Consider the following 17,409-nt stretch of genomic DNA (forward strand, 5'->3'; position numbering starts at 1 on the left):
CGGAGCATATTATGACACAAGTCAGAGAAGACCAATCTCTCTCTCTCTCTCTCTCTCTCTCTCTCTCTCTCTCTCTCTCTCTCTCTCTCTCTCTCTCTCTCTCTCTCTCTCTCTCTCTCTCTCTCTCTCTCTCTCACACTCTCTCACTCTCTCACTCTCTCTCACTCTCAAACACACATATCTAAACAAGCAAAGGAATACAGGGCTCAGCTGTTCGATTGTGGTCTCTGGCAGGCTTTGTCCTTGGGTTAAGGCTTCAAGCGGATTGTTTTTGAATTGAATGTGGCTCCTGTTCAATTCCTTGGTCCTTGTGCCTCAGCCCTCCACCTGCCTGATCTCAATTCAATTCAGATTAGCTTTATTGGCATGAATGTGTAAAAACAATATTGCCAAAGCATCATACAAACTACATAAGAACAATCAACCATTTCAAGTAATTAAAGTGTAAAGTAATTAAAGCGTATGTGTTTAAATGTGTTAAAAATTACAATAAAATAAATAAATGAAACAGTAATGTGTGTTATTATAATAATATATTAAACATTGAAATAAAATAAATGGAAAATAACGTAAACGTGTGTGTATATTAATAGACAAAAAAATTAAAGAGATAATTAATTGATTAAAAAAAATTAATTATAAATAAATAAAACATTTTTCTTAGTTTAGGACATTTTATTGTGCTCAGGTAATTTGCCAGTGTGAATTCTCTGCAAAAGTAAACTGATCAAAAAGTGTAGCTATGCTGATTGGAAAATGGTCAAGTGAAGAGTCAAATCTTCCAGTTGGTTTAAATTGGATCAGGAGTGGTTTTAAATATCTTGGAGTTTTTTTGGGGTACATCCAGAAGAATTTTGAGGGGGTTGTTGAAATATTAAAGGGACGTCTTGAAAAATGGAAATTCTTATTTAATAAAATTTCCTATAAGGGGCGTGTTCTCATTATCAATAATTTGGTGGCATCCTCCCTCTGGCATCGGCTGGCCTGTGTGGATCCTCCAGTACAACTGCTGTCAAAGATCCAGTCAATCCTGGTAGATTTTTTTCTGGGATAATCTACACTGGGTTCCACAGAGTGTTTTGTATCTACCTAAAAAAGAAGGTGGGCATGGACTGGTGCATCTACAAAGCAGAACAGCTGCCTTCCGTTTGCAGTTTGTGTAGCGTCAAATGTTAACTGATAAACTTCCTGCTTGGACAAGCAAAGATGGCAATTTATGCTAGTCGTAAGAATAAAATAGAGCAATTGTCTAGTCATGACTGTGTAATGGTTTTTTCAATTGTGAGGTCTCGAATATTAATTGATTTTCATTTTTATAAAGCAATGAAAGATCTTGAATCTTTTAAGCAGATATGGAATTATAATAGCATGTTGGGTGTGGTTGCTGACGAGAAATAATAATAATAACAGTATTTTAAATTGGTGTTTATTTATAAAAAAACATTATGTTGTATATGGACAAATTGATTGTGTAGTGTTGTATGCATAGTACATACATAGTCAGACTCACTACCGGACCACTAGGAGAAACCGGCAGAAGATTAGGTTTGAGTTTGGCTCGCTCGCCATTTAACATTGCTGTATCCGTGCCTTTTGTTGTTTAATCAGAATCAGCTTTATTTGCCAGGTATGTGTACACATACAAAGAATTTGACTCAGGATTGTACAATGCTGATGATGTGCTTACTTACAATACAATAATAATACAATAATAAAATCAGACTCAGGCTATAGTATAGAGAACACATATATACACACTATAAAGAAAAACAATATAGACAGATTGAGACAATAATGTACAGTGAGCAGAGTGCAAAGGATGCACGAGTAAAATTATATCATTATTACGGAGGTGGATGAGATATACAGGTACACATACATGCATACATGTACACAGTGTGATGGAGCATAATGCTGACGCAGGAAGTACATCCTCTGCTGGGCTTTCTTGATGATGGTGTCAGTGTTGGGCTCCCACTTCAGGTCCTGGGATATAGTGGATCCCAGAAACCTGAAGGATTCCACAGCAGACACAGGACTGTTGAGTATGGTGATGGGGGGCAGAGTGGGGGGGCTCCTCTGAAGTCCAAGGTCATCTCCACAGTTTTGAGCGTGTTAAGCTCCAGGTTGTTCTGACCGCACCAGAGAGCCAGCTGATCAACCTCCCGTCTGTAGGCCTACTCATCACCGTCCCGGATGAGGCCGATGACCGTTGTGTCATCAGTGAACTTCAGGAGTTTGACATATGGGTCTCCTGAGGTGCAGTCGTTGGTGTAGAGGGACAAGAGCAATGGGGAGAGCACACACCCCTGGGAGGTGCCAGTGCTAATAGTCTGGGCGCTGGAAGTGATGTTCCCCAACCACTCCTGCTGACTCCTGACAGTCAGGAAGTTTGTGATCCACTGGCAGGTGGAGGCTGGCACAGTGAGCTGGGTGATTTTGGTGCTGAGGATGTCCGGGATGATGGTGTTGAACGCTGAGCTGAAGTCCACGAACAGGATCCTAGCATATGTCCCTGGAGAGTCAAGGTGTTGCAGGATGTAATGCAGTCCCAAGTTGACTGCATCATCTAATGACCTGTTAGCCCTGTAGGCAAACTGCAGGGGGTCCAGCAAGGGGCCTGTAATGTCCTTCAGGTGGGCCAACACCAGTCTTTCAAAGGACTTCATGACTACAGATGTCAGGGCGACAAGCCAAGAGAGAGAGAGAGAGAGGGCAGGAGAGAGGACGAGAGAGAGAGAGGGCAGGAGAGAGGACGAGAGAGAGAGAGGGCAGGAGAGAGAGGGGGCAAGAGCGGAACAGAGAGAAAGAGGGAGGGGGATGGAAGGAGAGAGAGAGAGGGGAGGGAGGCAGCCTACACAATATACACACAGAGCGAGGAGAGGGACGAGAAAGCACAAGACTACAGAAAAGGGAAGACGTCGAGTTAGTAACATGCATTAATGGGATGAGGTTGCATACAGAGGGAGAGAAAGAAGAGGAGAGAGGAGCTCAGTGCATCATGGGAAATCCCCTGGCAGTCTAGGCCTATAGCAACAAAACTAAGGGATGGTTCAGGACTCACCTGAGCCAGCCCTAACTATAAGCTTTATCAAAGTCTTAAGCCTACTTTTAAATGTAGAGATGGTGTCTGCCTCCTGAACCCAAACTGGAACCTGGTTCCACAGGAGAGGAGCTTGATAGCTGAACACTCTGGCTCCCAGTCTACTTTTGGAGACTCTAGGAACCACAAGTAACCCTGTATTCTGGGAGCGCAGTGCTCTGGTGGGGTAGTAAGGTACTATGAGCTCTTTAAGATAAGATGGTGCCTGACCATTAAGAGCTTTGTAGGTGAGAAGAATGATTTTAAATTTTATTCTGGATTTTACTGTAAGCCAATGCAGAGAAGCTAAGACAGGAGAAATGTGATCTCTTTTCCTGGTTCCTGTCAGAACAGGTGCTGCAGCATTCTGGATCAGCTGAAGAGTTCTCTCCTGATAATAAGGAATTTCAGTAATCCAGCCTAGAAGTAACAAATGCATGGACTAGTTTTTCTGCATAATTTTTAGACAGGATGTTCCTGATTTTTGCAATATTAAGTAGGTGAAAAAAGGCGGTCCTTGAAATTTGCTTAATGTGAGACTTAAACGACATGTCCTGATCAAAGATAACTCCAAGATTCCTCACAGTGGTGCTGGAGGCCAGGGTGGTGCCATCCAGGGAAACTATATCTTTAGATGATTCATCACGGAGGTGCTTGGGCCGTAGAACAATAACTTTTTTATCTTAGTTTAACATTAGAAATTTACAAGTCATCCAGGTTTTAATGTCCTGAAGGCACATTTGAAGTTTAGCTAACTGATGAGTTTCATCTGGCTTGATTGATAGATATAACTGAGTATCATCTGCATAACAATGAAAGTTTATGGAGTGTTTCCTGATAATATTGCCTAAAGGAAGCACATATAAAGTGAAGAGGATTGGTCCGAGCACAGATCCTTGTAGAACTCCATGACTAACTTTGGCGTGCATGCAGGATTGATTAACATGTACAAACTTAAAGCGATCTTATAAATAAGACTTAAACCAGCTAAGAGCGGTTCCTTTAATGCCAGTGAAATGTTCCAGTCTCTGTAATAGGATCTGATGGTCAATGGTATCAAATGCAGCACTAAGATCTAATAAAACCAGTACAGAGACAAGTCCTTTGTCTGATGCAATTAGGAGGTCATTAGTAATTTTCACCAGTGCTGTCTCTGTGCTATGATGAACTGACTGAAAATCCTCAAATAAACTATTGCTATGTAGAAAGTCACACAGCTGTTTGGCGACTGCTTTCTCAAGGATCTTAGAGAGAAATGGAAGGTTAGATATAGGTCTATAGTTGGCTAAAACATCAGGATCAAGGTTGGGCTTTTTCAGAAGAGGTTTAATTACAGCTACTGTAAAGCACTGTGGCACATAGCCTGTTGATAAAGATAGATTGATCATATCTATTAGAGAATTCCTGACTAAGAGTAAAACTTCTTTAAGCAGCCTAGTCGGGATGGGGCAGGTTGATGGTTTAGATGAAGAAATTATTGAAGTTAGTTGGTAAAGATTGAGGAAAGCAAAGCAGTCTAGCAATTTCACCTGCCCCCGCATATATACAGTCTGCAACATGCATTTTACTGACCACTGTTTTACCAATGCATCGGCGGAGGCAATGGTATCAGAAGTAAGCACACCATAAAACGTAGTGGGAGTTATCGTGTGCAGTGCGTAACAGGACCATCGACTGTATGATTGATAACAGCTGATACGCGCACATTAGTTTCTATCATGGGTAAGTAATAGCTACTCCTGCCAGACAGTGTACTGAACTTTACAGTGTTGTGATGTTAACACAGCATACCGTTAGTGAACACCCCAGCCGGTCAGTTTTTGTTTGTAATGGTAATGTATTACGTCCGACTATTAACCACACCCCCATTCTCTGTTTGAGAACGAACGTTAACCAAAAATGGCAGTTAAAACTGGCTGGAGTTACCGCTTCCGCGTCTGTTTTTCTTTAGCGATAGTCGGCCGCAACAAAGTCAACAGAAAATACTTGATCAACAACTTTCCCTAGATCAACACTGAAGTGTGTGAAAGGTGGGAAAGATTTGCACTCTGAACAAAGGAACCTGAGCACACACGTCGATGTCAGCGTGGCGCATCAGTTCATTCATCTAGTTTACTATGTTCATTCATGCCAGCCCGCAAAGCGTTTGAAGTGAAGGTATGGCTACACACACACACACCACAGGTGCGTTTGTGAGTTAATTGATTCCCCCATTAGGCTTAGCAGTATAGCCACGTTAGGTGGTTGTATTGATTTTTTTGTTTTATAGCCGTTTGTTATTCAGGAGTACCGCCGTAGTAGTAATTAGTTTGTTGGTTTGTTATGTATTTTAGGGGGAAGTGAATGCCATAGATTTTATTTGCTCATTATATACGGTTTTAAAATGATTGTGTAAATTAAATGTAGTACATTTAAAGATGAATTTTGCATTGAGCATTTACAAATAGAAAATGGAGCCAAGTGGATCAAGATCCATCTAGATGGTACTAATAATTCATCACAGTTACCTCTTTGTGCTGAAATATTTGATGCACAAAATGAAAATGAGTCCTGTGTTTCGCAGCATTCTCAGAAGAGTGTGGAAAATGCTGCTGCTGTAGATGATGTTAAACGTTAATGTTAAGTGATAGTGTTTCTAATGTTGCCAGCAGAACATCAAGGAAAATGAGTCCAACAGGAAGTAAGTCTACTGTCTCATCTACTTCATCAGCACGTATTAAAGCAAACATGGCTGCACTCATTGTTCACCAAAAGCTGTTAAAAAACAAACATGCTCTGGAGGCGCAAGAGGAGCAGCTCAGGAAAAGTAAGTAAGAATGATGGCGGTGTAGAAGTGCACCATCATTGTCTTTGGCAGGCTGAACATCTTCAGCTGCCGCAGGAAGTACATCCTCTGCTGGGCCTTTTTGATGATGGAAGTGATGTTCAGCTCTCACTTGAGGTCCTGGGAGATGATGGTGCCCAGGAAGCGGAAGGAGTCCACAGTGGTGACTGGGGAGTCACACAGGATGATGGGGGAGGGTGGGGCTGTGCTCTTTCTGAAGCCCACGACCATCTCCACTGTCTTCAGAGTGTTGAGCTCTAGACTGTTCTGGCTGCACCGGGTCACCAGATGGTCGATCTCCCACCTGTAGGCGGACTCATCCCCACCAGAGATGAGCCCAATGAGGGTGGTGTCATCCGCAAACTTCAGGAGCTTGACAGACTGGTGACTGGAGGTGCAGCTGTTGGTGTACAGGGAGAAGAGAAGAGGGGAAAGAACGCAGCCCTGAGGGGAACCGGTGCTGATGGTCCTGGAATCAGAGACATGTTTTTGTGTATGTACATGTTCCCAGCTTCATGTGCTGCTTCCTGTCCGTGAGGAAGTCAGTGATCCACCTGCAGGTGGAGTCAGGTATGTTCAGCTGAGAGAGCTTGTCCTGCAGCAGGGCCGGGATGATGGTGTTAAAAGCAGAGCTGAAGTCCACAAACAGGATCCTGGTGTAGGTTCCTGGGGAGTCCAGGTGCTGGAGGATGTAGTGAAGGGCCATGTTTACTGCATCGTCTACAAACCTATTGGCTCTGCAGGCAAACTGCAGGGGGTCCAGGAGTGGGTCTGTAATGGATTTTAGGTGGGACAATGTTGAGTAAGAATGTATCATTTATCCAACTTAATACATTTCATTTATCCAGAATGTATCATTTACTCAATGTATCATCTATCAGTATGTTATGCCTTATGTTTTTCAGACATTTGTATAAGCATGTAACATCCCTAGGTAGATCTGAGTGTTAAACTGAACTCTGAGGTGCCACTCTACTCTCTGCATAAGACCAAAGTTGACAGACCAAGAAAGATGACTCTCTCATAAGTGTTCAGTGGAATGTGTGTAATAGGGATGGGTCAAAAAGGGCATGCCACTAAAAGCATATGCACCTGAGATATATTGTAGGACTTGGATACTACTTGGTGGGAAAGGAGAAAAGACCGTGTACCCAGATATTAAATCATTTTTGGGCCCCATATCTATGACAGAAGGTATGCGGATGGGGACATAGATCTCCATACCTGTGACAGATATTACGGAGACATAGATCCTCCATAGGCCTATAAATTTGGAAGCTACTGGTAGATGACCACAGACGCTCTTAAGGGGGCCCAAGGGGGCCCAAACTCTGGGAAGTGCCTGACCCGAGAGTTTACTTGTGTCTTATAACACATAAATGTCTACGACTACGAAATAGTACCCTCAGATAATGTGTTTATACAGTTAACTGACAATAAAGATGAATTAATATTTTTAAGGAGAATAGGAGAATTAGGATTTTAAGGGAGTATAATATTACAGGAACAGGGTTTTTAAGACGGTCGTAAAAGAAAACATCAAAGAAGAGATTTACACCAGTAGAACTAATTAATGGCTACATTAAATTGAAAAATAGGCAGGTATATCGCAGGGGCCCCACCTCCCTAGGGAGAGCCAAGGGCTATATAATGAGAAGCTCCACACCATGTTTTCAGTGTGCCTTACCGGTCTGCTAAGGCTTGCTCGGGTTTTGTCTTGCTTTGACAATAAACTCTGCATCGATCACTGACCGACTCCAGTAACTTCTTTCGAACTCCAAGTGTTATCTACCAGCAATACTTGTAAAGTATTGAGGACAGATCTGGACTTCCAGCGGGCCTGAGTCTAGCGTTTTGTCCCTCTACAACAACACAAGGCGTTCAAAGGACTTCATTTAGTCCAGTGGTCCTTGGTTTCTTGGGGGCAGGGATTATAGTGGAGGCTTTGAATCAGGCTGGCACATGGCATGTCTCCAGTGAGGTGTTAAAAATGTCTGTGAACACTGATCAGCTCAGTGCTTCAGGGTGGATGGGGAGACAGAGTCCGGCCTAGCTGCTTTGCGAGGTTTCTGCCTCCTGAAAAGACCGTTGACTTCACTCTCTGTGATGGAGACAGCAGGGGAGGGGGTGGAGCTGGCCAACTCTGAGGAGGGAGGGGAAGAAGTGGTGGACTGAGGCTGAAGCTAAGTGGAGGAGTCACGGGGGATGGTGTCCGATTGACTCTCAAAGCTGCAGTAGAACTCGTTCAGCTCATTTGCCAGGCGAGAATCGTTTATGGAGTGGAGGACTTTGGGTTTATAGTTTGTGATCTATCTGAACCCCCTCCAGACAGAAGTGGCATTGTTTTCAGAGAACTGGTTCTTTAGTCTCTCTGAGTACAGTCGTTTAGCTTCTCGCACCTACCTGCTAAACCTGTACTTTAACGCCCTGCACCCGGCCCTGTCACCACTCCTAAATGCTTCCTCCTTTTCCAACCTTAGCTGACCGAGTTTAGCTGTAAACCAGGGTTTGTCATTGTTATAACTCACCCTGGTGCGTGTTGGAATGCAGCTGTCCTCACAGAAGCTGATGTAGGACGTCACAGCCTCTGTAAACTCATCCAGATTGTTGGTAGCCTTCTTGAAAACGCCCAGTCGGTGCAGCCCAAACATGCCTGGAGGTCCTCAACAGCTTCACTAGTCCACTTCTTTGATGTCCTCACTACAGGTTTACAGAGCATTAGTTTTTGCCTATAAGCAAGAATCACATGGCCTATGATAAAATCAGAGGACTTGAAAGCTCTACAGGCATATAACTTCTTTTTGCAGGGATGCTGTAATGCAATGGGAGAAGTTCAGTCCATGCATGATTTGGATGTCCCTGCTAATATGCAAATAGTTGTGAAAAAATGCCTTATAAGCTCACAGATAGATGGAGGAATGTTTCTTGTGACATACAGGAGAAGTTTCATTGAAGAGCTATGTTTCATGACATTGCTGAGTTTACTGAAAAGCAAGTGAGAATTGCAAGTGTTTGGAGATAAACAACATTCTCCAGCAGGAGTAAGAAAGGAGGTTAAAAATTCCAAATCTCAACCTTTCTCCAAGGCAAAGAGGAGTAGCTTTGCCAGTACTGTTGCTACTGTAGAGAAGAAATCTGAACAGGGAATAAAGAGAGAGGTTCACTGGATCGTTGTGATGGTAGGTTGTGGTATATACTTCACCATGATGTGTACCATCCACAGAAGAGAAAAATATGGTTCATTTTCAACTGTGGAGCTACATACCAAGGAACATCTCTGAACACCCAACTCCTACAAGGCCCCGATCTCACTAGCTCACTGGTTGGAGTTATAACTAGGTTCCGAAAGGAGTCTGTTGTGCTCACCGCAGATATTGAAGCCATGTAGACTGAAACCTGTTGAGGTTTCTTTGGGGGCCAGATGGAGATCATAGTCAGGCCCTGGTGGAATACAGAATGGTTGCACATCTGTTTGGAGCCACATCCTCCCCAAGCTGTGCCAGTTTCGTCTTGAGAAAATGTGCTGAAGATAACCAGGAGCAGTTTAGCCAGAAGGTTGTTGAAACTGTTCTGCATAGTTTCTATATTGATGATTGCTTGGTATCAGTTGGTTCTGAAGAGGAGGCAGTATTGCTCTATCGAGAACTTCGTGCTCTTTGTGCTAAAGGAGGCTTTTTGGATCGATCTTGGATTGCAAGACCAAAGTTGACAGGCCAAGAAAGATGACTCTCTCATAAGTGTTCAGTGGAATGTGTGTAATAGGGATGGGTCAAAGTTCTATCGAGAACTTCGTGCTCTTTGTGCTAAAGGAGGCTTTTTGGATCGATCTTGGATTGCAAGACCAAAGTTGACAGGCCAAGAAAGATGACTCTCTCATAAGTGTTCAGTGGAATGTGTGTAATAGGGATGGGTCAAAGTTCTATCGAGAACTTCGTGCTCTTTGTGCTAAAGGAGGCTTTTTGGATCGATCTTGGATTGCAAGACCAAAGTTGACAGGCCAAGAAAGATGACTCTCTCATAAGTGTTCAGTGGAATGTGTGTAATAGGGATGGGTCAAAGTTCTATCGAGAACTTCGTGCTCTTTGTGCTAAAGGAGGCTTTTTGGATCGATCTTGGATTGCAAGACCAAAGTTGACAGGCCAAGAAAGATGACTCTCTCATAAGTGTTCAGTGGAATGTGTGTAATAGGGATGGGTCAAAGTTCTATCGAGAACTTCGTGCTCTTTGTGCTAAAGGAGGCTTTTTGGATCGATCTTGGATTGCAAGACCAAAGTTGACAGGCCAAGAAAGATGACTCTCTCATAAGTGTTCAGTGGAATGTGTGTAATAGGGATGGGTCAAAGTTCTATCGAGAACTTCGTGCTCTTTGTGCTAAAGGAGGCTTTTTGGATCGATCTTGGATTGCAAGACCAAAGTTGACAGGCCAAGAAAGATGACTCTCTCATAAGTGTTCAGTGGAATGTGTGTAATAGGGATGGGTCAAAGTTCTATCGAGAACTTCGTGCTCTTTGTGCTAAAGGAGGCTTTTTGGATCGATCTTGGATTGCAAGACCAAAGTTGACAGGCCAAGAAAGATGACTCTCTCATAAGTGTTCAGTGGAATGTGTGTAATAGGGATGGGTCAAAAAGGGCATGCCACTAAAAGCATATGCACCTGAGATATATTGTAGGACTTAGATACTACTTGGTGGGAAAGGAGAAAAGACCGTCGATTGCAAATGGATTAGCAAAACACGGACTGTGCTTGCTGTTATACCTCAGAATGAAAGATCCAAGGAGGTTAAGGATCTGGACTTAAATAGCGACGTCTGTGGAAAGAGCATTGGGTGTGCAGTGGTGTGTTCAGTCCGATTCCTTCAAGTTTAGGGTTACACTCAAAGATAGACCTCTGACAAGGAGAGGGATCTTGTCCACTATCAGTTCCATATACGATCCATTGGGATTCTTGGCACCTGTTGTTCTATCTGCTAAAAGAATTCTTCAAGACTTGTGCAGAAAACAGCTAGGTTGGGACGAGGCTTTGCCAGCTGCTGCAGCACAAGAGTGGACAATCTGGTTGGAGGAGCTCTGTAACCTTGAGGATTTTAAGGTCAGTAGGTGCTTGAAACATCCAAACTTTGGAGTGGTTGTTTCTGCTCAGATACACCACTTTGCTGATGTGAGTGAGGACGACTATGGTACAGTGACTTACCTGTTACTGCACTGTTACATATCTCTGGACAGGCACAATGTGCATTCATAATGGGAAAGGTACATGTGGCTCCACTGAAATCCATTACCATCCTCCGCATGGAATTGACAGCTGCAGTGGTTGCAAGCAGAATGGACAAGATGTGGAAGAAGGAGTTGTGGATGCAACTACAGAATTCAGTTTTTTGGACTGATAGTACCCTCTGTGTTGAAGTACGAGAACTCACGGTTGAAAACGTTTAGGGTGTCAGAGGTACTCATCATGTCTAATGTATGTCAGTGGAGATATGTAAATACATCTAGTAATCCTGCAGCCCTGGCTTCGAGACGGGTTAAAGTGTAATCACTTTTGAAGGCTGACACACTGTGGAGCCTCAAATAAAGTGGCCGGTGGACCCTGAAGTCCTTGGAACGGTTTCTCCAGAAGATCCTGAAATGAAGACAAGTGTTTCTGTGAATGCTATTCAAGCTGTTGAGCAAGTGGACTCAGTTATGCGTTGTATCAGTCACTTCTCCTTGTGGATCTGTTTGAAAAGGATGGTTGGCTGGTTTCTCAGGTTCAAGGCTTTGCTATTGGAGCTTGCTCAAAGGTGGAAACAGTTGACGGCAATTCTTGCTCGCTCTGGCCTGGAAGAAAAGCAGCTCGAACAGAAGCTTCAAGAGGAGATGCAGACCGTTAAGGCTAAGGCAGCAAGAGGATGTCTTTCAGTTGAAGAATTTGACAGGGCAGAGACAGCAATCATCTGCTTCTGTCAAAGATGGAAGTTTCTGGACGAAATAACTAGTTTGCAGTGTAACAATTCAAAAGGGGAAAGTGTGAAGAAGAGTAGCCACCTTTACAAGCTTGATCCCATCCTCGACGAGGGCGTTCTAAGAGTTGAGGGTAGGCTTAGTAGAGCAGCTATGCCAGACAAGGCAAGACATCCTGCTAAATTGGCTAAGCATCTCCACATTTCTGACCTTGTCCTTCATTATATACATCAAAAGACAGGACATGGTGGTAACTATATGCTTTCTGATCTACAGCAGAGGTCATGGATTCTGGGTGCCAGCGTTGCTATAACGAAAACATTATCCAAGTGTATGGTCTGTCGGAAATGTATTGGATTATCATTGTGTGCACGTCATCAAGTTTTCTCCCGTGTTTAGCCTACCGCAGCTGTTTTTCTTTAGAGATAGTCGGCCACAACGCCACACTTGGCAGGTCTACTAATCAGGGCTGTACAGTGCCGGAAAAATTATTTTCGAGCACAGTGTGCGAGGAAAGACTACAACATTTGACTTGCTTCAGTAAACTTTTGAAATGTTAAACTCATTGGCATGCATGAATGGCTATGATTATTGACAAATTTGAGACAAGCCACAATGTAGACCATTTTACTTGCACATGGGTTAAATAAATGAAACTTACTAGTGGTAAGCTATATACACTGCTCATAAAATAAGGTTAACACATAATCATCACAGTATAACATCAAGTCAGTTACACTTTAGGGATATCAATCTGTCCAGTTAGGAAGCAAAAGCAATTGTGAATCAGTGTCACCTGTTTTGGTGCAAATGAATGTGTCTGGAGAGGCAACAGCAAGACAACCACCAAACGGTGGTGGCCGTAGACAGTTGCTCTCTCCTTATTCTTCCTGACTGATTGTTCTTTAGTTTTGCATTTTGCTGGGGTCCTTGTCACTACTGGTAGCATGAGACAGTACCTGCAGCCTATTCAGGTTTCAGAGGTAGTCCAGCTCCTTCAGGATGGTACCTCCATACATGCTATCGCAAGAAGGTTTGCTGTGTCTCCCAGCACAGTCTCAAGAGCATGGACGAAATACTATGAGAAAAGCTGTTACACGAGGAGAGCTGCACAGGGCTGTAGAGGGGCACCAACCCAGCGACAGGTCCGGTATCTGCTCCTTTGTGAGACATGGAACAGGAGGAGCACTGACAGAACCCTACAAAATGACCTCCAACGAAACTGTCAGAATCAGACTCCATGAGGGTGGCATGAGGGCCCGATGTCCTCTAGTGGGATCTGTGCTCACAGCCCAGCACCGCGCAGCTCAATTGGCATCCACCAGAGAACAGCAGAATTGGCACTTCTACAAATGGCTTCCCGTTCACCAGGCGTCGTGGTGAACATTATGCTGCCTGCAACATCATCCAGAATGACCAGTTTGGCGGTGGTTCAGTGACGGTCCTGGGGAGGCATATCCTTGGAGGGTTGCACAGACCTCCACGTGTTAGCCAATGGTACCCTGACTGCTGTTAGGTACCAGGATGAAATCCTCAGAGCCATTTCTAGACATTACACTGGTGCAGTGGGCCCCGTATTTTTCATTTAGGAGCACAGGTGCTCCTTGGGAATAAGATTAGCGTAGAGCCTTGCCAATGACTCAACAGAAAATATGAAAATACTGTACATTCACTGCCAGACTAAAACTTACTGCTCATCTTTTCCTCTGCTCCACTGCTTTCCCTGTCAATTTCTGCCACCTGTCACGTAAATGTCCTTTGAAGAAAATGGAGAGGATGCTAGCCAAGCGCTACTGTGTGGTGCAGTGTGCGAGTGAAAATCATTAACGTTAGTTGTGCTCTTACAGTCTTTACAATATGTAGGTGGTTGTCTAGGGCGCAAATTGGTCAGGGGGCGGCACAAGTTTTGACTCGGCGAATCAGCTCTGCCCATTTGATACGACACCGACGACTTCATGTACGCCTCACGCTGTGAGTCCAGACAGTTTGTAACAGAGTGGTAACGTAACTGATATAGTTTAGCAATATAAACATCTTTGAACTTAAGCACAGCCTTGCTCTGAGCTGCACTTTATCAGAGCTGCTAAAGTTAACGTGTGTGGATTTGTGGTGAGATTTCTGCCTCATCAGTTTTGTTTTGGGGTAGTTTCGGTTTCACATGCAGCATGCAGTCCCAAACTGTGTCGGTCAAATGGTCCAAAGGAGCAAAAACGTAATCCACAGCAGAGTAGGCTATAGGGCAGGTAGAATTAAAAATATTATAAAATTAAATGATGACGTTAGTCTCGTAATATTGCTTCTGAATGTGCAGAATGTTTTGAACATGAGCAGAAATCCTTCTGAAACACAGGAACTGGGCCCAGGTGTTTCTAACTCAATTAAAATTAATTAATTTATCATTGAGGGTATAGGTGCCACATATTTAAAAAGGTTATTTCCCCAAACAGACACTCAAGAGGAGGAAAGGCTATGTGTGCCGACTCAGCAGGGATTGTATTAAATTAGAAAAGATGATCTACAGGAGAAAACACATTAAAAACAATATCTACAGAATGCCTAAAAGCCTTACTGCATTATATTCTATGTTTTTATTCTATTTTATTCTATATTTATTTAATTGTCACCTGCTGCCGGAATATTGTGTTTCCCTTTATATAGAAAAACACATTTCCACCATTAATTGATGCAGAAATTTTCACCAGAATGCAGGAAATGAAGTCTTTAATGCTTAAAATGTTCTGGGGGAGGACCCCCCATTTCAGGAAAATTACCCCATAAATTTACTACAATGCAAGAAAACCCTATCTGGGTTGAGACACGGTTTATGTGTGTGTGAATGGATGGACATTCCCAGATCCCAGGTTAGGTTTGGTCTCCCAAATTAGGCTGTGATGTGGAGTTTGATAAGGCTATGTGGAGGCGGATCAAACTTATGGATTATCATTATGGACCATGATTAGTGACTTGGCTGTTCATCTCTAATGCTAAAATTGTGAGTTTGCCTGCTGAACTTTTTAAACAATTCCTGAGGATTGAGAAGCGATTACCCCAACCCCTGCAGTGGACTTTTTAGATTTCTCCAAATCTAAAAAGGGGGAAAGCAATTTCAAATCTGGCCTAGGGCTCCAACGCTGTGGGCCGGCCCTGGCCCAGAGCTAATGCTTTAAAGGTTGGCCAACATCACAATTGTGACCAAAATTCTTTAGTGTATGAAAATGATTTTAATGCCATTATTCTTTTGATTGGAGCGTTTGAGCTTCCCACCCTGAGCACAACATCAGAGGAAAATGGCCAAACAGTTGGTGTAGGAGAAATCGGCATGTACAAATAAAAATAGAGTAAAATGGTTTTTCCTCATTTAGCAGCTTTTAATTATGTTAGAGCTCCGTTCACTGGTTCCTTGTAGCTATATATTTTCAGTTCAGACTGTTGCCCCAGCAGGTCGTGGTTTAGTCACACACACAAGTCTGTTGCTACGGTTTATCTCCCTGTTCCATCCTGCACATCTGTCTGCCTGGCCCTGCTTTTCTCTTACTTCCTGGATGAATGAACTTCCCACATGAGCCAGGACTGCAGAGTCACTGCCTCAAAACTGTTAAGAGGTTCAAAATCACACATATTGGGTTTACAATATATAAGGGTTACACCATTTTCAATTTCATATCAGCCCAAAACAGGATTCAGTTGCAAGGCAAGTCAATATTTCTTCCTCTAATGCGTGATTAGGCTTTCTGAAGCAGGTGGGTGGATAAACAAAGCAGGGGCAAAGCAGAATGGAAATGTTTAACACACAGTCAGAAGTGTTATGTGCTTCTTTGAAACAAGTGTTGTGAGAAATCTGTCAAGCTGACTAGTCCCGCTATCATCTTTTCTGTCAACGGGATGCAAATTAAATAACAGAAATCTGATGATGTAATCACAAAGGAGATGTGTTGATGATGTTTCTGACTGACTGGGCCATTTGATTTGTAAGGGGATTTGTACAAGAGCTTTTTTGGTCCACTAAATTAAAATCTATTGGTGTTCATTAAACAACAATTATTATTTCTTCAGTTTTCATTGACAATATTATTTATGTGTGTTTTCAGTTATATTTTTGACTCACGATGTAATTTTACTGCCTCTTGTCAGTTTATGGGCCACAGAGCCAAAACACTAGATAATATGTGTCGTATTAAAATTTTATTATTTATAGGTCTCAAAAGTGTTTTCAGCTTGATCAGCTGTGACCGTGGCCGATCAGTTTCGCATATTGAGGGGGTTAGTCAGCGTCTCCGCTTTGCGGGCATTATCTAAGGCGCATTCAGCTTTCATCCCTGTGACATCACAGGGATGAAAGGGAGGGTGGACTACAAACAAGCTGTTTTTAAGCAGTTCAGAGCAGACTTTTCTGTGGGAGATGGGAACTCCCTTTGGGCTGGACTGGCCTTTTCACTTTGCAAACCTGTTACATGCACAAAAAAGGTATATAACTCAATAAAGGAGAGGGAAAAAGGTATAAAGCATAATACCACCTCTTTAAGAGTTGAAGCAACACAAAAATACATTACCTTTCTGTGGTTTTAACTTTATCTTCAGTTTCTCTGTAAAGCTATATAACACTTTGTTAAATAAGATGAAACTTTTTGTCTTGTTAGCAATTAACTTTTTTCCAAAACTGTTATGTTTCTTTCTTTTCTTAGAAAGTACTGAATGAAAATGGTAAAAGAAGGTGGAAAATATAAAATGTTGTAATTTTCGGTTTCTTTTCTCTTTTGTGTGTGTTTGCTTGCACATGCTCCAGACTATCTGTCACAAGGTGTAGATCTGAGTGGCATTGAGGTGATTGAGAATGACTTGCTGCTGATCAGCAGAGCCAGGCTGGAGGTGGAGAACCAGGCCAAGAGACTGCTGGAACAGGGCATGGAGATCCAGGTACACACACAACTCACACACTATTTGCTTTTGGTCACGCTTGATTGTCCTGGACACGTTGTGCAGCTTGAACTTTGACCTCTCTGTTGAGAAGGGACAAGCAAAGATAATTCTTTTCAGGAATTAGTAAATTATTAGTAGAATATCAGAATCAAAGCAAGTCCACTTGAAAATGTACTGGCGTGTATCAGCCTCATATCCAGCCCTCTACACTCACATATTCAACCACGGTTGATGCAAAGCACCACATGAATATTGATGCATATAAGATGAACCTGATTATGGTGAATAAGCACAACAACTGAGAGGAAGCACATTTTGTTTGATGCAGCGTGTTCACAAACAAAAGAAAATGCATTGAGTTTAACAGAATTATATTATTCCTAGGTAAAGGTAAACTATACATTGTTGGTTGTAGCACACACCTTTCTGCTCATTCCCACTGCTAACAGCTGGTTGCCACAAACCCCAGAGTGATTATAGCCTACTTGTATTTGTACTGCGATGGCACGGTTCCGTCGGGTTGGTCAGTCTAATGCTGGACCCAGTTCAGCTCACAGATCCAATAGCACGGCTCTCGGGAATCTAAGTCGATGTATTAGCCAGTCATCATCATGGACCAGGAAATCTTTGTGGTCTCTGGACTCAG

General features: G+C 42.9%; 1 protein-coding gene across 1 annotated transcript in view; it reads left to right on the forward strand.

The window, feature by feature from the left end:
- Positions 1–16,853, forward strand: part of LOC123984592 (conserved oligomeric Golgi complex subunit 5-like) — a 64,614-nt gene extending 47,761 nt beyond the window's left edge. The window contains exon 7 of the mRNA XM_046071546.1: positions 16,630–16,853. Coding sequence (XP_045927502.1) covers positions 16,630–16,838 — 209 coding nt within the window. The 3' untranslated portion in view covers positions 16,839–16,853. The remainder of the gene's footprint in view (positions 1–16,629) is intronic.
- The last annotated feature ends 556 nt before the right edge of the window (positions 16,854–17,409 follow it).

The sequence above is a fragment of the Micropterus dolomieu genome, linkage group LG16 (genome assembly GCF_021292245.1).
Source record: "Micropterus dolomieu isolate WLL.071019.BEF.003 ecotype Adirondacks linkage group LG16, ASM2129224v1, whole genome shotgun sequence".
NCBI lineage: Eukaryota > Metazoa > Chordata > Actinopteri > Centrarchiformes > Centrarchidae > Micropterus > Micropterus dolomieu.